This window comes from Typopeltis vanoorti, chromosome 26 (genome assembly GCF_054136105.1).
Source record: "Typopeltis vanoorti isolate ZY-2024b chromosome 26, IOZ_Tvanoo_1.0, whole genome shotgun sequence".
Taxonomy (NCBI): Eukaryota; Metazoa; Arthropoda; class Arachnida; order Uropygi; family Thelyphonidae; genus Typopeltis; species Typopeltis vanoorti.
Genome location: NC_143574.1, coordinates 23,995,624 through 24,019,042, shown reverse-complemented (window position 1 = coordinate 24,019,042; position 23,419 = coordinate 23,995,624). Strand labels below are relative to the sequence as shown.

General features: G+C 33.3%; 1 protein-coding gene across 3 annotated transcripts in view; it reads left to right on the top strand.

Annotated features, from left to right (window-relative positions):
* LOC150092414 (golgin subfamily A member 2-like) overlaps positions 1 to 23,419 on the top strand; it is a 380,033-nt gene that overhangs the window by 111,705 nt on the left and 244,909 nt on the right. For all 3 annotated transcript variants that reach the window (XM_090415174.1, XM_090415173.1, XM_090415175.1), the window contains exons 8-9: positions 15,194 to 15,252; positions 21,072 to 21,132. In XM_090415174.1, the coding sequence (XP_090271300.1) occupies positions 15,194 to 15,252; positions 21,072 to 21,132 (120 nt within the window). The remainder of the gene's footprint in view (positions 1 to 15,193; positions 15,253 to 21,071; positions 21,133 to 23,419) is intronic.

Below are 23,419 nucleotides of genomic sequence, written 5' to 3'. Positions count from 1 at the left end.
TAAAATCCTTTAAGTTGCTTAAATGATTCTGCCATCTCTCTCCTTTTTCACATATCAACCAACTTTTGTAATCCATAAATCCTCAATTTATCCTCATATTCCTATGAGGATAGATTGAGGATTTGGATTCTCTCCACCGCTTCCTCATCTCCAAGTTACCAGAGTTGATCAGAGTAATCCAGGTGTGGTTGTATCAAGACTTTATGAAAAGAAATGATAACTCCCTTATCTTCTTGTTAGTGTATTCTTCAATAATCAAGTAATCTTGTAAGCTACCCTGTCTACTTTAGTAATATGCCCGCTAAATTTCAGCTCTCTGTCTTCTACTATCACCAGATCCCTGACCTCATCAGTTTCCCGGAGTACAGTTCCCACAATGTGGTACACATCTTTGTTTTCCAAAATGCATAATTTTACACTTTTTCACATTAAACTGACATTGATTGTTTCTCCATACTGTCAGTCTATTATATCATCCTGCAAGCTCTCTAAATCACCTTTGATTAACTCTTACCCTACCCGACTTTGCATCATCAGTAAACAACCTTCAGATTTAGAAAGTATTTTACCTTGGGTATAATAAATGTTAAAAATACCAAGCTATTTTAAACCTGGTTTTATTCCATTTCCCAAGTAAGCAAACAGACAAACAAGTCAAGTTTGCACCTGCACGTATTGGAAGTCTAGCTGACCCTCAAAGTAGTGCAAGACCAAGGCAACTCTTGGTAAAAGTAGAATAAGCTCTGATCACTAATCTTAATATTTACCCTTAATGCAAAGCACATCTCCTGGAGGAGATGCATGATGTTTTGTATTAAAGGCAAGGGCCACTACTGGTGTGGGTAGTGGCCCCTTGCCTTTAAATGTCCCACTTGTCTGCTGTGCTTTCTTTCAGTAATTGTAATTCAAGTTGGTAAGTTCTTTTATGTTGTTCATTCAACTTTTTTGTGGTCTTCCTCTTCTTCTCTTTCCCCAACATAACTGCCTTTTCCAATGATTCATCAGCTCGCAAAGTATGTCCAAAGTACATCAACTTCTATTTAGCAATCATGACTTCTAAGGAGTATTCTGTCTTTATGTTCACTAAAACCTTCTTATTGGTTATTCTTGCAGGCAATGAGATTCTTAATACTCTCCACTGCACCCATAATTCAAATAAATCAATTTGCCTTCTATCTTTCTTCTTAATAATCCAGCTTTCACATCTATACATCACTAACAATTCTAACTTTCATAATTTTTGTCAGGTTTTAACATCACTCTTTTTCCCATGACTATTCTTTTAATTTCACCTTCACATTTACCATCATTTCTGATTCTGGACCCCACTAAATCATAACTTTCTGCAATTTCTATTTTATCTCCTTCTATTATAAATTCATTTAAATTGCCAGAAGCCATCACTTGTTTTACTGATATTTAAACTAAGCCCAGCTTTGTTACTTTCTGTCTTAACCAATAATCAACTGCTCCAAATTTTCCTTAATTTATGCTATGAGGGTTGTATCATCAGCATATCTTAAATTATTTTTCTGCCACCATTCTTAATTCCAGCTGGATCACTGTTTAAATCAGCCATTCTCATAACATATTCAACTCTTTTTCCACTCGAACACTGTCTGTTTCTCCAAAAACTGTTTTTACTGAAGCTTCTTGGTTGTCATGCAGCTCTCTAATCAAGAGAATTAGATGTTCAGCTATTTCCATTGATCTCACAACAATCCAAAGTCTGTTGTGATCCACACAGTCAAAAGCTTTCTTATAATCAATAAAACAGATGAATACTTCCATCTGCAATTATCTTGTTCTTTCCATAATCCATCTCATGTTTGCTATTTGGTCTCTAGTTCCTCTACTTCTCCTAAAGCCTGTCTGTTCTTGTGGCATTTCTCCATTCACACATGACTCCAATATTTGTTGGATCACTTTCAGCATAACTTTACTTGCATGTGAAATTAAATCGATGGTTCTATAATTCCACAATCTCTGGCATTTGATTTTTTTGGGATTGTGTTGAATACTAATGTTTTCCAATTTCTAGGCCAGTATATTTTCTTCCAAACCTGCTGACAAATTTCAATCAATATATTCACTACTTTATCCCCAGCTGCTCTCAATAATTCCACTGATACACCATGAGCTTTTCCTCTTGGCAACTGTTCCATTGCTGATACCACTTCACTTTTTCATTATCATGGGTTCTTCAACAAATTCTCTCCTTTTAAATTCTCCTTCATTATTACTATCTTTCTTGTACAAATCTTCTGTGTACTTTTTCTTTCTATCTTATTTTCACTACTGCTTCTTCCATCAGATATTTACCTGAATTACTAATCTAGGGATAAACTTCGCTGTAACAACATTTATTTTTCTTAACAGATCTCTTGTTCTACAAATAATATTGCTTTCTTCAATTTCTGTGCACCTTTTGTTTAGATGTTTTTCCGTAGCATGTCTTTGGAAATCTACACTCAGTTGTCTAATCCTTTCTGTGTTTCCCTGAAGTTTTATTTTTCTTCTTTTCTCTTCTATTTGAATAGCTTCTTCTGACAAACATTTACAATCTTTCTTTCTTGTTCCTTTATGAATAGTTCTTTCTTCTTTCTTTATTTCTTGTTGCTTTATTAAGAAAGAATACTCTTAATGTTTCTCAAGAGGTCTTCTTGCTGCTTCCATGACTGTACATTTTGTTTTTTCTAACAGTTCTTCTAATTCTCTTCCTGTCTTCTCCAAACTTTTTAATTTATGTTCGACTTCTACTTTAAATGCTTCATTTATAGGATCTAAATCAAATCTGATACTGTCCTTTTGTTTCTTCTTAGCTCTTAATTTCAATTTAACTTCAGCTATCAATAATTCATGATCTGTCCCACAGTCTGCACCAGGCAGTGTTTTTACTGCTTGGATAGCACTCCTCCACCTTCTGCTGGCAACAATAGAATCTGTCTGATTTTTGTATTCTCCATTAGGTGGTCCATGTGTACAGTCTTTAATGTTGTTGAAAGTAAGTGTTTGCAATAAAGCAACTGTTCTCAATACCAAACTCCAACATCCTTTCTTCTGCTTCATTTCTTGGTCCTAAACCAAATTTTCCAGTTATGCTTCATTCTTCATTTTCACTCATTCACCTAATTTCAAAAGAAAGTCTGTTTTATCAGTACTGTATACTACTTGTTTCAGGCTACTGTAAAATTCTTCTACCTTATCTTGACTCAAATCTGTAATGGGTGCATACACCTGTATGAGTGTAACATTCACTGGGTATGCCTTTATTCTGATTAGAATTATTCTATCAGACATTGGGTTGTAACCTAAAATATATTTTCTGTATTCTCTTCTAACTATGAATTCTACTCCATTTCTTTGGAAGTTTTCATGTCCAGAGTAATACACCATGAAATCATCGGTATCAAAGTGACCCATTTCTATTATTCTCAGTTCATCTGATTCCTAACATCTTAACTCGAATTAAGATGTTAGGATAATTAGCTACAGATAATGTAACAGATATGTATTACATGAAATAAGGCATGGTCCAGTATCAGGTACCTTCTGTTTGCCACTAAAGTGAGACCTGAAGGAAAGGTACATCTTTACTGAAGGGATATCTGAAACAAATTTGGTGGAGCATTCTGTGAAAATAAATTCAGATAAAACAATTTTTGTGAGGAAGTATGAGACACCATTCAAGTGTGCTGACGAGTTTACATAACTTATTATTTAATATTCAACGGAGCATTAAATGAATTAAGAGTAGACACATTCTCTCCATTTGGTCTTATTCCATTACACACTTGGCGTGTTTAAGGTACAAAACTTCACTCAAGAGAAACTGGCTCTTTGAAGTTTTAAACTTTAAATTTGCTTGATGCAACTTAGAGTTAACCAATTTCAATAACTAGCAGCGACTATAAATAGTACAATATGAACGAATATTAATGAGATCGGTAAATTTTAAGACAGGTAAGCAAAAAACATAACTACTTAGGATAATTATGAATCTGATAAAAATAAAATAAAACTTCTGAACAGTTATCAGACTGATGTTCTTTTCACTACATGTTCAAAAGTTTTCCAATATGTGCTAAATATATGATCTTTTCTGCTTTATATGCATTCTGAGTGAAAGGAGATGATACACAAGACCAAACATGACCCAGTCATGGAATTTGGTTCCATGTAGGAACATCTTTGTTCAAAAGATGAGATGGCGATTTAAGAACTAAGCAGTGTTTTGTAGCCACAGATTTACATGTTTTGAGCTGTTGAAATTAGCTGCTAATTTTCTAAATTCAGTTTGAACGTATGAATGCTTGACTATCAATGGAAGCCATTACTATCATATAGCATTATTTTGATATCAGACAAAAGAGATGTCTACAATTAGAAAAATGTTTATACTTATTTATATCGACACAAATAAGCTGCAGTTTCACCAAAAGTTACTATTTATTTTGCACCATCACCATTACAAAATAAACTCATCATCTCCTCTTCTTTATACCCTCTTTTACCTTGCGAGAGGCTATCTTTTAGATTTTTATATTCTGGTGATTGTACACCATTTGAAAGAAAAAAAAATACTTTCAGATCTATAGGTCTGATTTTGTTCCTTCAATTTTTTACTCTCCTCTCTAAAAAAGCAACCCATATTGTCCTCATCTCTACAACAATGAAACCAAACAGCTGTTGCTTAGCTGCACTGCTACCTCCATGCAGGCAATCACTTGCTTCAAACTGTCAGTTATTATTCAACATGGCTCTCCTTGCATGGGTAGGATGAAACAATGTGCAAAATAAATTTTCTGGTAAGGAAAACAGTTTTATTATGCTGCGTTATTATCCTGTTTAGATGATTGATGTCTACAATCTTATAATTGGCTAGTGATGTTCTTTTCACTATTCTGTAAGGTTCTGATGCTGTAGCACCTAATTATTGTCCTTTCTTATATCAGACTGATTGTTTAGCAAAATTAGCTCACTAAAAACAGCAATAAATAAAAAAAAAAACTTTTTTTAAAATTTATTTATTGCTGCTCTGCAACTTTCATCAATATCCTCAAATCCTGAGTCTGGAGAAGTTTGATGAATATCTTTTGGTAAAAAAAATGATTAAAAGAATAAACAGTAGAGAAAGTTTTTGATTCAAATGGACTGCAGAATGATAAGCATAAACATAACAATAAGCAAATAAAGAATAACATCAGAACTTGTCCCAGTTTTTACTTTACTTTGAGAAAGTGTAGATAAGATCTGTTTTATTTACTTATTCGTTCATTCACAAAGCCCATTACATTGTTATATAATATTGATTTATAAAGATCTTCACCTTCATTAGTCTACAGACTTGTAATAAAAGTTCTGAGATAAAATTAGGTCATTAATCAAACAGAAGTGTTTCTTGGCACCCATGTCTACAAATGATTCCTTCAATAAAAAGCTTTGCTATTGTGTAAGCCTCTTGATCCTGAATAGATAAAGTGTCTGGAGACGTCAGTAATATTTTACAGTAGTCTTACAGACAATTGCACTGATTGAAGTGGTGCCATTCTTCTAAATGGAGTTCTAACTTTACTTAAGTGACAGGACCTAACAAAATCCTCAACATCTTTACATAATGTTGGCTCAAATAGAAAAAACCTTCTGATGTGTCAGATACACTTTTGGAGGTTTTTCTAAAATCTGTGTGTCCTGTCAGAGGAGTCATTTCACTTGGAGTTATTGTTTTAGGCTTAACATCTATGAGACTCTTCTTGCATTGGATACCCAAATCATTCACAAATAAACTTCTTATATTTACAGTCAATTTCTTCTTTACTTCACTCCCTGAAGTTAGTGCCATTCTCTCTCAAAAGGATCCTTTTTTTTTTTTGTGCTCTGAAACTATTTTCTCTACGTTTTAATCATCCTATTCCAAAACGTTGCTTTCTGTTATTCAAATGTTAATACTGGGAGAATACAAGCTTTGGAAGCACTCTGCATTTTCATCAGTTACACCTTCTTCAACATCTGGCACTGAGAGACATTCTGCTACTGAGTTTTTAATACCTGGGATATAACAAACCTTAATATTAAATTGTTGTATTTGCAAAACCCATCTAATTATTCCTTGATATTTGTCCTTCGTGTTATTTAGAAAGGATGATAATGGTTTATGATCCAACCTGACCTTAATGGCTTGATCATATGAAAGATATTTGATTATATTCAGTGGAAAAATAATTTCTACTGCTCCTTTCTCAATCACTGATCTTGGTTGATAAACAAGAATTACATTCTTGTTTATCAACCCTGATAAACAAGAATGTAAAAATTTCAGTTATCATGGTGTAACAAGAAAATAAAAATATAAAATCCTATGTAAGTAGCTAATACAAAATAATTAAAGACAGAAAATATGCTTGCACCCAAGAAAATTAATTATAGCAGAAATTGTTTAACTAAATAATAAAAATGGGAATCTTATTACAAAAAAGGATAAAAAAAAATAGGTTAAGTAAGACAAAGAAGATTAGAATTAAGAATTGTATGGAATTTGTATGTGAGAGGCTAGTTTAACACTTGAAAAGAGGAGATTAAAGTATTCAAGTAAATTCTAAAAAGGGGATTAATTTAGTATAAAGGCTAGCATAAAACAAATGACGATCGCTCAAGGTCAATTCCCGAAGTGAGACATCGTCACGTGAGAGTCGCGTGCAAGCGAACCGTAGCATGTTTTGGGCAGAAAAACATGACTTTAATTCATGAGTGAGATCGACTCCAGTAGGGGGGGAAGAAAAGAAATTGAAGAAGGTGCCGATAGGGCCATGCAGATAAAAGGGTTAGGAACCTCCCCACAAGGCTTTCTTTTTCCTCAGAGTTCTTCACAAAATCTTCGTATAAGTAACACACGGTTTTCCTGAGTGACGGCGTAGGAGTTATCTCCGTCTGACACAACAAGGAAACAAAGTGTGCAGGAATTAGATTCCGTATTCCTATTGCAAGAGACGAGGAACGCTGTATAGTTACAAGAAGAAAAAATTTGTCTATGTATCTCATCATCCAGTAGAAGATCCTGTGTGTGTCCTTTATTCAAGCACAAAAGGTATAGATCGTGAAAACCAGGGTTCGTCCTAGAAAGGTACTGTAAAATCTTGTATCAATTGAAATCGCATATAATTGCAATCATTGTTAATTACTGGACAGTCGAAGATATAGTAGGACTTTAGTACAAATCAAAGTAGAATGAGAGTAAACTAGTTTATATTATTTGATAAGCATTCATGTGCTAGGGATTTATGTATGCGCATGGTATTTCATATGAGAGTGTCTAAAAGGTCAAATGTATGTATGGGATAGCGCAAGGATAGTTTAACCTGTGTTGTTTTGTTTTGTAAGTTAGATAAGGTAAACTGAATTTAAACATTAATGTCCGTGGTATTATAGCAATATAGAGTATTCTGACTAGTATAAGGTTAAGTAAAGTGTTAATTTGTTCCAGGATTATATGTGTATATTTATATGTATAAAGTCTGTTATGACGGCATGATCACAAATTCTCACATAGGATTTTGCCCTAATACTTGTATTTTGCTTGTGTAATTTTATTCTTAGTATTGAATTGTGTTTTATATATTAGAAATTGAATTGTACCATGTTTATGATCTTAAATAAACTTTTGTTCATTAATAATACAGTTGTCTGAAATTGCTGCCTAATGCACCACTTGAAAAATGCACGAACCTAATCACACAGGAAATTAATGTGTTAAGTTACGAGATAAAGGGTCACGACTGCTTAATAGTTTCACACTCAGACATATTTTTGTAATTGCTCCTGTTTTCGAATTATATATCTTAAACTAAATGTCCTGAAAGGGGCAGGCTAATATAAATATTAGGGACACTAAGGGGAGAAAAAGCTTAAATATTTGAATTTTGTAATATCTCGTGCATAGTTAAGTTTTGAATAAAGATAAAATTAGAGATTCACTTGAAAGGATAAAGGAAAGTTTAATAATCATAGATAGGGACTCAACAGTAGCTATATTCAGGGCCACTAAGTTTTCTGCTAAGAAAAGTTATTGGACTTAATCCTACAGTTTCTTTATGCTCAACTAATGCAGCAATACAGTCAAATGATGCATCATCTGAGATGTAAAATGTTTCTTCTAGTTTTGGAATGGCTAAAAGGATTTATGAGCACCTGCTTTAAATGTTCAAAAGGCTTCTGTTCCCTAATTCTCCACTTAAATTTCACTCTTTTTTTTGTAAGAGTTGTCTCAAAAGATTAAGATAATCAGTGTAATTTGGAATCATCTTACAATAGAAATTTACTGTTCCAACAAATCTCCTTACTTGCCTAACTGTATGAGGAGCATTGATAAATGAAATGCAGACAACTGCTCCTAGTCTTATTCCATTATGATCTGTTATATGCTCAAGATAGAGAACATCACTCAAGAAGAATTGGTACATTGAAGTATTTACCTTTAAATTTGTTTGATGCAACTTAGAGATAATTGGTTTCAATAACTTGCAATGACCATCAATGCTAGAAAAATGAACAAGCAAGTCATTTTGAAAACAAATTACGCTTTTCGAACATATCATACAAATTCATATTCATTAGAACTTGAAAAGATTTAGCTGGATTTTATGTTCCCTGGGACATTCTGGTTATCTCATATTTAGCCCATGTTATAAAGGCAAAATAATGTATGTCCTCCTTTCTCAAGGGAATCTGATATACAAAGGCTCCTTCAAGAGATGCCAATAATGAATTAAAGATACCAAGAAATTATATACTTGGTTTAATCCTTTATCCAAGTGTAAGCAAACAAAGTTTGCAACTGAAGTATTTTCAGGACTGGGGCAACTCATGGTGAAGGTGGTATTACTTCACATCACTTGCCTCAGATGCAATAAAGGATTAAACCAAGTACAAGTTGGCCATAAAATAACTTTCTCTCTTTGGAGGCATCTGTAGCTAAAAGCAATAAACAGAATGAGACCAAATTTTATATTGAGACTTTTGAAGGTGGAGATGATTTCCGCGGAAAAAAAAATTAGTACCAAAGGTCGCCGATGGGGGAAATTTTGGCGCTGGCGGAGCTGAAAACAAGCGGATAATTATATTAAAGGCAGATAAAATGGAATAAGGCAAGGTAGGATGCATATTGAGCACAATTCGTCAGTCATTTGAATAACCTGAACGTTCCCAATCCCTTTTTAAGTGGAATCTGTTGTCACATACGCACACTAAAATTTGCATAATCCTTTTTACCTCTATTTACTGCAAATATTTGACTATGCCCTGCCAGTGCCAAAATTTCCCCTATCGGCGACTTTTGGTACTACGTTTTTTTTTTTTTTTTTTTTTTTTTTTTTTTTTTTTTTTTTCGGAATTCATTTCCTCATGCCTTCGAAAGTCTCAATATAAAATGTAGTCTCATTCCGTGTATTAGTTGTAGCTAAGATACCTCCAGATAGGGAAAATTAATTATGGCCACCCTGTATATAATTTCTTGGTATCTTTAATTTATAGTATAACCAAGTGAAAACTTTCAACAAAGATGCCAACAATACAGAAGGAAGTAAACATAGAAGAGAATTCAGTATCCAGAGAAGATCATTGAAAAGGAAAATGAATTAATTTAAAAAAATTAAGAATAAACAGAACAAATTAAAGAAAACTAAAAAATTTAAAAAGAAGAAATGATAAAAAATATTAAGAAGGAGAAAGTTATGGATCATCAAATGACATTTCCTCAAGCCCAGAAAATCTATTTCATGAATTTTTCTGGGCTTGAGGAATTGTCATTTGATGATCCATAACTTTCTCCTTAATATTTTTTATCATTTCTTCTTTTTAAATTTTTTAGTTTGTCTTTAATTTGTTCTGTTTATTCTTAATTTTTTTAAATTAATTCATTTTCCTTTTCAATGATCTTCTCTGGATACTGAATTCTTTTCTATGTTTACTTGCTTTTCTGTTTCTTCTTCTCTGATTTCTCCTTATAGAAGGGTTACCGTTTCCTTTGTTTGCACACTAAATTTGTTACTATTAATTTTAACTAATGATGGTCTTCCCATGGTTGATAGGAAAGGTTATTCCTGTTGTTGGGTTTTGGGGCTAATTTCTGATCAGTATCGTTATGAACTTTTTGTGATCTTACTGAGTATAGCTTGTTTGAAAGATGATCCATTACTTTTTTTGCTGGGCTGAATTGGAAGATCTGGGAACTTGTTTTATTAGCTTCTGACATATGCTCTCCTAATAAGTTCTTCTGGTGCTTCCATTCTTTTGCTGAAATTTCTGAAGGGACTGATAGTAATATTAGTAATGTTCTGGACGTCTCTATTTCTGGCAAACTTTGGGACATTGACTGGCAGTATGTTTATCTCAACACAGCTAAAACATTTAGCCTTGGGATAGTTATTGTTCTCCACATTCTCATATGAGCTGCAATGCAGGCACTTTCTCAGCACCCCTTGATAGTTCACCATAACTCAAGTTGTACAGATACTGACAAAATCTAGTATGGGACATATTCATATCCATTGTGAAGGTGACCTCACCAAAAAACAGGTTGGATCTGCATTTGAGATTTTTTTTTTTTCTTTTATGTTACTGATTGTACCCCATTTAAGAATGTCTGGATGAGGATTTCATTGTTGCTGTCTATGTGTTCCATTGAAAATCTTACTGTAGTCATCTGGCACCCCTACCATTGCAGAAATTAATGTTGCTACCTTGGAATGAAAAACCATGTAATTGATAGTATAACCTTAGTTTCCACATCTTTAACTACAACTAAATATCTCTTTCCACTGTACTGTTTGAAGGAGCATATCATTTTAGACCCTATGGTCTCTTTTAAAACCTTGTTCACTCGTGTTCACATCCTGGAATTTCAATTCCTAAAGTTTGTACCATTAGAGGAATTAGTATCTCAGAAAATCTAAAACTGTTTAGTTTTCAGAAAAACCTTTCAGTTGTAAGACAGAGTTAAAAAAAAAAAAAATAATAATAATAATCCTGTGATACAGAAACATTCTGCACCACCAGCACAAGATGAGCTACTGTAAAATTATGGCTGTGATGATGTAGTTGAATGAACTCCTTTAGTGCAGATGTTAACTTCACTAGTAGCAATCTTATGCACTAGCAAGATTATCACCAGCAAAATAAAATTAAAATATAAATGATTCTTGACAAATGATATTCTTGCTTAACTCTTTATCTGAATATGTGAAATCTTCACAACTAGGCTACTTCTATATAGAGGCTGTTGACTTCACTTTAGTTGCCTTAGTATCTCATAATGCAAAGCATATTTCCTTTCAGATGTATGTATTGCAATATGTTATGGAAAGGGTCATTGTCCAGGCCATCTTTGACCTTTATTGAGGCCTCATCAGGTCTCAACAAGTAGCCAAGTCATGAAGATACTTCACATGCAAAGTTTGTTTGAATGTGAAGTACCTTCACAAGCAAACAAACTTTCTTGTCAAGTGTGATTTGCTTTGTAGCTAACTGAAAAAACTTTCAGCTGTTTCTGATCCAGAGATTATAGTAATAAATGGTACACCTTTTTTACTACTTCTCTGTCAAAAATATGACTTTTGCATTAATTCAACCTTGGTTTCTTCCTAGGACTGGCTACCACTGATGAGACATAAAGTTTGAAACTTGTTTTTGGGTAGTGATTCTTTCATAAAGCATAACAACATACACATTCGAAAGAAAGTGTGCTTTGCATTATGAGATACTAAGACAACTGAAATGAAGTCAGCAGCCTCTGTATAGAACGTGCCTAGTTGGGAAGTTATTTCATGCACTTGGGTAAAGGATTAAACAAGAATACAATTTGTTGTCAAGTATAATTTACTTCATAACCAAGTGAAAAAAGTTCTACACAGTCAAAATATCAAAATTAAGAATAAAGAAATCATTAAGTACTTGTTGAATTTCCCAAGTGTCATCATTGGAACTAGACCTAGGAGATTTCATTAGTGAGAACTAATCTGTAGGGATATTGAAAACTAAATCAATGCAGAAGTCACATTTTGCATATACAAGCAGCAAAATCGTTTGTCACTAGATATTAAAATTAAATACTCTGGAATAAAGATAGTTGTGGAAAGGTTTTCACTTGGTTAAAATGTTTGTTATTCTAGGTATGATTATATTGTTTTAGTCATTTATCCAAGAGTAAGCAAGCAAAAATTTGCATGTTAAATGTCATCCTCATTAGACTGTGTTATACAAGTAGCCTAGTTATGAAGATGTTTTACATGCAAACTTTTGTTTTTATATGCTTGGATAAAGGATTAAAACAATAATATAATTTGTCTAGTATAATGTACTGTCTGATAGAGTGAAAAAAAAATCTTTCCACAGAATAATCAATGGTTCTGTGGGGAATAAGTAGAATAAATGTTTATGGAAGAAATTACCAAAACACTAAAACATCAGTGTGAAACAGTTTCCAATTGATTTTAACTTATAGATATGACTGCATGCATGAGCATTCTGAGGAAAATTAGGGAGTGAACAGATGGCATCAGTAATAGAATCATATTAAAAATATATGGGAAAGCAACTTGACATTACTAACATTTAAGTGTGAGCAGAGCTGGTCTTATTTGATATGGTGCAGTTACTTAAACTGAGTGTAAGAGGAAAGGTTAGCAAAGGTGATATGATGATAGAACAGATGCAGAGGAAGACCAAGAGATAAGTGGATCAGTCCAGTTAATAGTGCTTTGAAAAACCAAACTGTGAGATATAGTATTTGAAATACTAAATCTCACAAATAATTCAAAATTAATTATTTGTGAGAATTAGTATTTCGAATACTAAATCTCACAAATAATTAATTTTGAAGAAAATTTCTGGTGAGAAGTTAGGTAATAAAATAAACTTCATCATGGTAGTACTGTTTTAAATTTTCTGTACCTTTTGATATGTACCTCTTGAAGGTTCATAACAAGAAATGATAATGTTGTGAGACAGAATGCTGTAGCACTGTAATATTCTGGAAAATGTAAGTGTCATCGATTAGTTACTGCATTACTTTCCTGTTTGTGCTACTGCTGTTTATTAGGTATCTTATAAAACAAGTTCCCATATCCAGTTTTAATAACCAGCCTTTGTTTTATAGTCTTTCCTGTTGTACCTCTAATCTTTAACATTTTTTACACTTCTTTCAAAAAAGAGGCAGAACACCAGTGAAATTAGCAGAAATGTTTTTTGCATAGTAACTTGTGCAACATAAATTCTGCAATGATATACATAATTTCATTAATACACACTTCAAAATATATGCAATCTCTTGATATTCAAAAGGTATTTTGTAACTTCTGTGTTATGTGGCTCCTAACTATTAACTGTATTACTTTTGAAAGGAAATAGAAGACATTATTTCCATATATGAAATGGATGTAGAAAACATTACATGATTAAGTTTTATGATTTAATTATAGTGTGATTTTGATTAATTTTTAAGTTTTAGTCTTTTTTTAGTATTTTTAAAGTTGTCTTTTGTGTGGATGTATGGCATCTAAAACTGAAAATATTTCTTATAAAGTAGTGGTCATGTATTTTATCTTAGTGGAACCCAAAAATCATCAAGCTGGTATGAAGTTTTTGTGCGTTTAAGGATATAAAAACTTTCTAATGTAAAAATAACACATATAGTGTAATGCATAAGTCCTTTTTTTTTTGTTTTTTTTAAGTCTTTCTTTGGTTATCAGTTTGTTTCTTAGCTGTGGCATTTAATCCAGGTATCTGTTCATAGCTCTCAGGTGACTGGAATTTTTGTTTAACTGAGATTTCCACAGGAGCTGGATGATCCACTTAAACAGGTATGGCCTCTAATTTTTAAAGGTACCTGTGACATGACTATAAACAATAAATTACGCGATAACCACAGTATGTATCCATCAAAAATAGTTTTTTTAATAATATTTTAATAATATTATTTATTAATATTAATTTCTAGTACACAACATTTTTTAATTGGTAAACCGCTGACTACTTAATGTACCTTGTATTTCCGTTCCTTTTATTTGCTTGTTTCTACACACTGATGATGTACTGTTATTTTCAGTACGAAATATCTGTACTTTCATTTCATTAAAGTTGATTACTGTGGTTATCGTGTAATTTATTGTTTAAGGTATGGCTTTGCTTTTCCCATCCTTGCTTCTAACACAGCACTTCTGTAGACCTCAAATATCAGGACTCCATTATGTAATTGAGGAAAGCTTTTTGAAATCATTGTTCTAAGGCAGGGATTCTCAACCTATGGTACGTGTACCACTGGTAGTATGCGAGCCACTGCCAGGTGGTACGAAAACAGATTTGCTTACTGGTACATCTAATATATTGAATTAAATATAGTGGTAAGTCACTGGAAAAGGTTGAGAACCCCTGTTCTAAGGGATTAAAGATGCATTACAGATTTAGTATTAATATGAGTTTAATGTTACAGCTTGACATAATTGTAGATTTCTAAATCAAGATAACCCGATGAAAGAGAATTCTCCATGTTACTTATTGTTAAATAGTTAAAATATAAGCTCTGTTCTGTTTATGCTTTTCTTTTTGAGCTATCACATTATATTTATATGCTGTATATTTGCTCCTCATACCTTAAAGGATTAAAGACTTAAATCTAAAATCATAGGAAGCATTCCGTCCATGAATGGTTACTAGTAGAAAGCCTTGGTTGTTGTTTGGAAGGTTTAAGGTTATTTTGCACAACCATATTTGTTTAGGTCAGGTTGGTTTTTTATGAGCAGTTGCTGATTTGAAAAATAGTCTCTCTCTCTCTCTTGTTTGTATTTATTGCAGTGAAACATACTAGTGTTTTTTTTTTGTGGGTGGTATTCATGGGGTGATCAGCTGGATCTGTCTGATATATTATGTTCTTCCAGACTGATATAAACAATAAATCCAATATATAGAAATATATTGGATTTAGCAATAGTTACTTTGTCTTTATATATATATATATATCAATGCATGGAAAAATCAGTTTCAGTTACTTGTACCATTCTTTAGACATTTCACACATGATTATTATTATCTATTATTAATAAGTATTGTATGAAATATTTGCATTTTTTCAATACTAGAATATATATATATTTTTCATTTTAAATGTTATATTCCTAACCAACATTTTCAATAATCTGGTTTTCAGAGCAACAAAGAAAGTGCCAAAGAGATTGATAGGCTAAAGCTTGAAGTCTACAAAGCTACGTATGTTTTGCATTTTATAGTTATATGATGTTATACTCGAAGTATTGATCAAATAGACATAAAATATTCAAATATAGACACTGTTTTCACTTTAAATATATATTACTGATACACTACTGATACATACATTTAATATGATGAAATGATTTTATATTGAAGATTTCAAAAAAAAAATAAAAATAAAAATAAAAAATACCATCTTCACTTTCCTATATAAATATGTTTTGATTTTGCTTCTGCAAATTATCAAAGACAACTAAACGAAAATAATGTAATAGTATTCTTTCATAACGATTCATTCATTGTTAATATGAGTCATCCATTTGAATTCTAGGGCTATGTATAGTTTAGCCTCCAGAAGTAGTCTTATTACAATCGCATTGACTTGAAATATGTGATATCCTGGATACCAAATTTCATTAAATTCCATTAATTCAGAGACGAATTATTATCATTTTTCCAGTAAAATTGATCCTGTTAGAACAAAAAAAAAAAACAGTCTCTCTTGGTTCCTATTGAAACTGAGATTGAGACAGAGTTGACAGAATTTAATTTAGAAATTTTAGTGTGTGTCCCAAATTTTATGCACTTCAAACTAACCAAAGCAGAGTTATTGCTTTGGATTCCCAGTACCAAATGTCAATATAAGAATCCACTCATATACATATTATTTCAGTTAGTGGAATAAGCAGATAAACTATTCAAATCAGTGCTCATGCACTTGGTTAAGCTCACCTAAACTATACTCAGATTATTTTTTTAAGGACATTCAACTTTTTAATATAAAAGAATTGCTCATATCTAGTTTACTCTCTTTAGTAAGTTATGAAAGTGAAAATTGATTACAAAGAATTTTAAAACATAATTTCCACTCACACAGTGAGAGTTTATGAAACCTATACCACAACATTGCTGTTATGTGTAGTAAATTGTTAGGGAAAAAGAATCTATTAATGAGCTTCTTGAAGAGTTGGAGGTTGTATTTATTGTGGAAAACAGTATGAGGAAGGTCATTCCAAAGGATGCAGTTAGGTGGAATGAAGGAAGGGGAAGGAGAAGCTAGTTTGGTAAGTTTGGTGCTGAACCATATATGGATGGAACTGTATATTCATATCAGCTGCTCATATTCTTACATAATCAGAGGAAAGCAAAGGAAGAGTGGTGACTAGTACAGTGGGCACTGCACCACTGTTACACACGAAGTCCACCAAACCATTCTTTAAACTCATTTAGTGTATCTGCATTCACCACAATGTCAGGCAATGCATTCCGCTCATCAACCACTCTGCATGCCAAAAGCCTGTTCCTTATGCCTCTCCTCACACTCTCCTTATGCAGCTTCTAGGAATGTTCCCTTGTTTTTTCATTCCCTTTCCCCATTCTACGTAAAATTTCTTCTACATTTAACTGGTAACAACTCTTATCAACTTAAATGTCTCAATCATCATCATTATTATTATTATCTGAGACATCGAGGGAGCCCATAAATCACCCACACCAACTGTCATATCTTCTCTTGAATTCATTCAAACTATATGCACTCACTACCCCTAAAGGCAAACTATTTCACTCCCTCACTGCTCTGTGAGAGAAAAACCTAGCTCTTATCCCATTCTTGACTGAGAACAAACTTAACTTCTATGTATGTCCCTGTGTCTTTCTCCACCTTCCATATAACGAAAAATTTCATTAAACGATATCCTATAACACCCATTCAAAAATAATTAACCTCTATCATATCCTTTTTCCTCCTGTTAACTAGTCTGCAATCAGTATACTCACAATCTGTCCTCATGATCTAAATCCCACTCATCCCACAAACTGGATATAATCTTTGTAACCCTTCTTTGCACCCTTTCCACAACTTCTTTATCCCCTTGGAACCAAGGAGACCAAATCTGAGCACAATCTAGGTGTAGTCGTATCCAGACCTTATAAAGAGGCAAAATGACTTCCTTATCCTTACATATCAAGGTTCGATTTAACATCACAATTATCCTCTGAGTTGTATTTGAAACTTTTGTTATGTGAAATTCCTCTCCACCATTATGCCAAGATTCCTAGCCTCATCAATTTCCTGTAGCATAACCCTCCTAATATAATATGCCACTGGAAATCTCATCATGCCAAAGTGCATAACTTTACACTTACTAACATTCAACTGACAGCCATTTTCTTTTGCCCAAATTTCCAGGATATTCAAATAATTTTGTAAGTGCTGAATATCAGTAGCATCCCTGATTTCCCTGCCTATCTTTGCATTATCGGTAAACAATTGCACATCACCTAATAGACCGTTCCTAATGTCATTAATGTATAGATTGAACAACAATCGCCCAAGGACTGAACCCTGAGGTACACTACTGGTCACCTTAAATTTAGCAGATTCACACCTGCCATATATCACTTTTTGATAACCATCCAAGTCAAGAGTTTATATTCCAATTCCATATTCTCCAATTTATGCAACAGCCTTTCATGCGGTATGCTATCAAATGCCTTAGCAAATTCCAACATTATCATAGTGTATCCATATCCTTTATCCAACTCGGCCATAACATTGTTATAAAATATAAGCAAATTGCTAAAATATGACCTTCCTTTAGAAACTCATGTTGCTCCTTGCAGAGTATAGCTTGTTTGTCTACTCATTTCTGTATGTGAGTTCTTACCAACTTCTCTACAATCTTCACGACCACACCAGAGATACTGATAAGTCAATAGTTAGACACACCAGTTATTGCACCACCCTTGTACAATGGAACTATTATACATTCCTTCCATTCCTGTGGTATCATTCCTGAGCTGACTAAAGTTATACAAACATCTGTGAAAGACCTAGAATATTCAGCTGAACATTCCTTTAGTAAACATACTGATAGTTAATCTGTCCCTATTCACAAATTCTTATTTAGGTTATGCAACATCTCTTCAACCTCATATTCATGCACGTCTAACTCTTCATCCAATGTAGCAGTAGCACTATGGTCCATGTTACATACACCTGGTTGATATATCTTAGCAAAGTGAGCACTCATTAATTGAACAATCTCATTAGCTTATGACACTAGATTACCATCTACATGCAGCGAAGTTATTCTTCCACATTCATTCTTTATTTTGCCTCTGGCATAAGGATAAAATTCTTTTGGATTTCCTTTAGTTTGCATAGCCCAATTTCTTTTCAGACTCTGATTTAGCTTTTGCATAACAATTGTTATTTTTCTTGCCTGAACTTTATATATTTCAAATTAGCAAAACTGGGGAGGGCAGCAGGATTTAGATTTAAATGAATTGGCAGTGTGGGAAAAGGACAATGGTTGTCAATTTAATGTTGCAAAATGTAAGATAATGCACTTCGAGATGAAAAGATTACATACTGTGTGTATCAATTGATATTAGCTTATTGGAAATTGATGAGGCTAAGGATCCGGGGGTGTTGATGGAGAGAGAGAGAGAGATTTTAAATTCAGAGGACATATTGCAGTTGTTGGCAGAATAGCTCAGAAGTTTACTTGGATGTTGAAGAACACAAAGTAAATATAGGGAGGTTATTATCCCTCTTTACAAGGCTATGATTTGGCCATTGTTGACTACTTGCATAGATATGGGGATTAGGAAGTGGTGGATTCAGACAAGTGACCAAGCTGGTGACAGATCTGTAGAATGCTCTTGAAGGTGTGTAGGTTACAGAGTTTAGCTGTAGCCAAAGGAGATAAGATATGATAAAAACCTATAAAGTTACTAGAAAGGATTCTATAAGATTGACACAAAAGAAATTTTTCGATTCATGAGGAGAAGGGGAGAACAAGGGATCATACATTGGAAGTTTTCAAAGTGTGGTTAGTAAGGATTTGTGTGGACTAGGTTCTTTACTTGGAGAGTGGAGATTTAGTGGAATGGATTGCCAGAGGTGGTTGTGGAGGTGGTGGTTTAAGGAGATATACGAAAGATATTGTGTGAATAATGAGTAGCATGGGTTTCTCACAATGAGTCTTTTGACTCCATGCAGGTGCCTGTCTAAATAATAATAAATAAATATATTGCTGAAAACAAATATTGAATATTCTGAGTATACCAACATTACCCAATGAGGAGAACACTTTGAATATTACAGATGTCATCTGCCAACTTAAAATTCTATGCAGTCATATTGTCGTATACTGCAGAAAATCAGTATTAAGAGTTCCTTACTTAGACCCTTTTGGTTTCCATATTCAGTATCGGGGTGAAAGTTGGTCACACAACTCCATCTAGTCCAATTTATTGGGTTGGCAAATAAGTTCATTTGGTTTATGCGTTAGTACAAGTTTACGCCGCTTCCCCTGTTGCTATTGTTGCGCTATCATGCAACTCTATTACGCAGTTGAAAGGCGACGTTTCACATAACTTTTCAGTGAATTTTCATTCGGCCTACTTCAGTTGCATGTGTGTGTAACATATTTTTAGAAATGGAAGGAAATAACATACATTACTGGCATATTTTGCTTTTTTATTTCAAAAAAGGCAAACCAGCTGCGGAAGTCCATAAAAAAATATGCACTGTATATGGGGATGTTGCCTTAACAGAACGCGTATGCCAAAAGTGGTTGCCAAATTCCGTTCTGGAGATTTCGACCTCAGTGATGCACCTCTTGCCGGTCGTCCAACTGTGGTTGATTTGACTGTTGCGAAGGATATCATCTACAAAAATTCGGTCACAAACAGTGTGGGAGATTGCTGCAGTACTGAACATATCCCATACAAGCGTTGAAAACCATTTGCACAAGCTGAGATATTTTTCAAAACTCAGTGTTTGGGTGCCCATAAATTGACTAAGGCCAATATGACTGCTCACATATCTATCTGTGATTCGTTTAGACGTCGCAAAGAAAATGACCCATTTTTGAAGCGGATGATTACGGGAGATGAAAAATGGGTCGTGTACAATAACGTGGTATGTAAAAGATCATGGGGGCATAAGAGCGAACCGCCGCAAACAATCTTGAAAGTGGGATTACACCCAAAGAAGATCAGGCTCTCTGTGTGGTGGGATTATAAAGGTGTTATCCACTACAAGGTGTCAGGCAGAATGATTGATTCAACTTGCCCATGCAATTAGCACAAAACGTCCTGAATTGGCAAATTGGAAAGGAGTTGTCTTTCACCACGACAATGCCAGATCCCACACATCGTTAACAACCCGGAGTAAATTGTTGCCTCTTGGCTGGGATGTTTTGCTGCATCCTCCGTATTCACCGGACTTGGCACCTTCCGATTGTTGCTATAATTATTTCGATCGTTGCAGAATTCTCTGAACGGGAAAACCTTCGCTAATGAGGAGGCTGTCAAAAGACAGTAAGCCTCAGGAGTTTAATGAACGCGGCATAATGAAGTAGTTGGTGGACAGATGGCAAGAGGTCATTGATAAAGAGGATCAACATATAACTGACTAGTATGTATTATATATATTAAATAAAATGTGTTTCATTCCACTCTGAAAAACCAAACGAACTTATTTGCCAACCCAATAGTGTGGAAGACAGGGTCAGGTGGATGACTTCAGTGGGAGGAGACATGATTGTATGCAGTCTTAAGCCCTTGTAAGATACAAAGGAATATAGTCTATAACTACATGGATCATTGGAAGGCAGGTCTTTCTCCAATTTCAGGGCTGACAGTTTTATAAACTTTTCATTAATATTAGGCCAAAGAATAATTTAAAAATAAGTTCACGCTATAATAATCATGCTTTTAGTTACAAGAATATGCCATATTTAGTGAATGCAATACCACAATTTGAAAATAAATATAATGTATGTTATAATTTTCATTAATAGGAAATTAAATGACGAATCCAAGCTGCAGAACTCTGAATTATCAGAAAAGTTAAGTAAAAAGGTATGTATTTTATGTCTACTTTATACATGTTTGAGAGCGAGGAGAGATTTTTGCATTAGGTGCATAAAGATTTTGCTTGCTGTTGTCATGATTCCATTTTGATGATAAACAAAATTAACTATTCAACCAATGATAGTGAAGCCTAGAAATCATTTTTATAAAGCTGAAGATGTAGGATACACTGTATCATGGCTGGCTGGGTTGTTAATTTCAAAGTTAATTTGACTGTCTCCACATGCTATCATATATCACTTTTTTTTATTAGGAACAGTGATAGCTTCACTCCTAAACTGTTAGAAACAAGATTTGCTGAAGAGATGCCAGTTATTTGTCATGTTTATTTTGAAAAAAATGACCTGAAAACTAGTACATTAATTAATTCCGTTTTAAAAATGAACAGAAATCAAACTGACCAAATGACTAATATTGATATTTAATTTTTAGAGGTACCCATGGCATAGCATAATTATTAAAAGAACACAATAATAACCACAGTAATAACTTTTAATTAATAAAGGTACAGATATTTCATACTAAAACTAATAGTACATCTTCAGTGTCACACAAACAGTTATAGGAATGGAATACAAGTAACAAACATTCGGTGGGTCACCTATTAAAATACAATTGTTGCCTCGTGCTAGGAAATGATAGAAATAAAAAATAATTAATCTTTAAGATAATTGATTTTTTATTGATTACATAAAATAAAAGTCTCCCAGATCTTTGAGAGAGAGACAATTATTTTGATTTAAATTCGATCGGTGTAAAATAGTTTCACAACTTTCTTTAAAAAGGCGTTCATATTTGAACCTGCATCTATGGAGGAGAATAGCTTTATCCCACTGGATATTATGATTAGTGTTAATACTGTGTTGTGCTAGACCAGACTTCTGAGGTTTGTTTTATTCAATATAATATTGATGTTCCTTAATTCTTTTTTCCACAGAATGGCCAGTTTGTCCAAAATAAGAAACATCGCATTCACATGGTATTTGGTAAACGCCAGCCAAAGATAAAGATGACATTTACTGGCAGATACATTCATAAAAAGTCTGCTCACCACACATCTCAAAAATTTGGCATTCTTAAATCTCTAATTAATGGAGCACATAAAGTTTGCTCTTCTCCAGTAATCTTACAACAAGAACTTTCCATCATTAAAAAGTTAATGAAATCGAATAATTGCAACACCCAATCAAATCCAACATAAAATTGAATCCCATGTTCCACTACCTGAGGTTTCTTCTTCAACAGTCTGCAGAGTTCCAATCCCTTACATTCCAGGAATCTCAGAACCTATAGATGGAATTTTTAAAAAGTATCAATGGATTCCCATGTATGTTCCTATCAACAAAATTTCCTCTTTATTGCCTTCTACAAAGAATAAACTGTCATCTCTATCTTTGGCTGGCATTTACCAAATACCATGTGAATGCGATGTTTCTTATTTTGGACAAACTGGCCATTCTGTGGAAAAAAGAATTAAGGAACATCGATATTATATTGAATACAACAAACTTCAGAAGTCTGGTCTAGCACAACACAGTATTAACACTACTCATAATATCCAGTGGGATAAAGCTATTCTCCTCCATAGATGCAGGTTCAAATATGAATGCCTTTTTAAAGAAAGTTGTGAAGCTATTTTACACCGACCGAATTTAAATCAAAATAATTGTCTCTCTCTCTTTCAAAGATCTGGGAGACTTTTATTTTATGTAATCAATAAAAAATCAATTATCTTGAAGCTTAATTATTTATTATTTCTATCATTTCCTAGCACGCGGCCACAATTGTATTTTAATAGGTGATCCACCAAATGTTCGTTACTTGTATTGCATTCCTATAACTGTTTGTGTGACACTGAAGATGTACTATTAGTTTTAGTATGAAATATCTGTACCTTTTAATATAATGAAACCTGTGGTGAATTCATCACTAAAAACACACGTAATAACCACAGTAATGACTATTTAATTCGTAAATATTTCATCCCAAGTATGATGATGTCCCAAGATACTTAGGATGAAATATTTATGAATTAAATAGTCATTACTTTGGTTATTACGTGTGTTTTTAGTGATCTGTACCTTTTTATTAATTAAAAGTTATTACTGTGGTCTTACGTGTTCTTTTAATAATTGATATTTAGCATAAATTCAAACCTTTATTTGATCAATTTTGGAATTTAAATCACTGAAGTAATCAACTTGAAATATACTTGAGTTAACTAACAGCAGTTTATCTTAAATATTTCAGATTATGTCATAAGTTTTTTAATTGT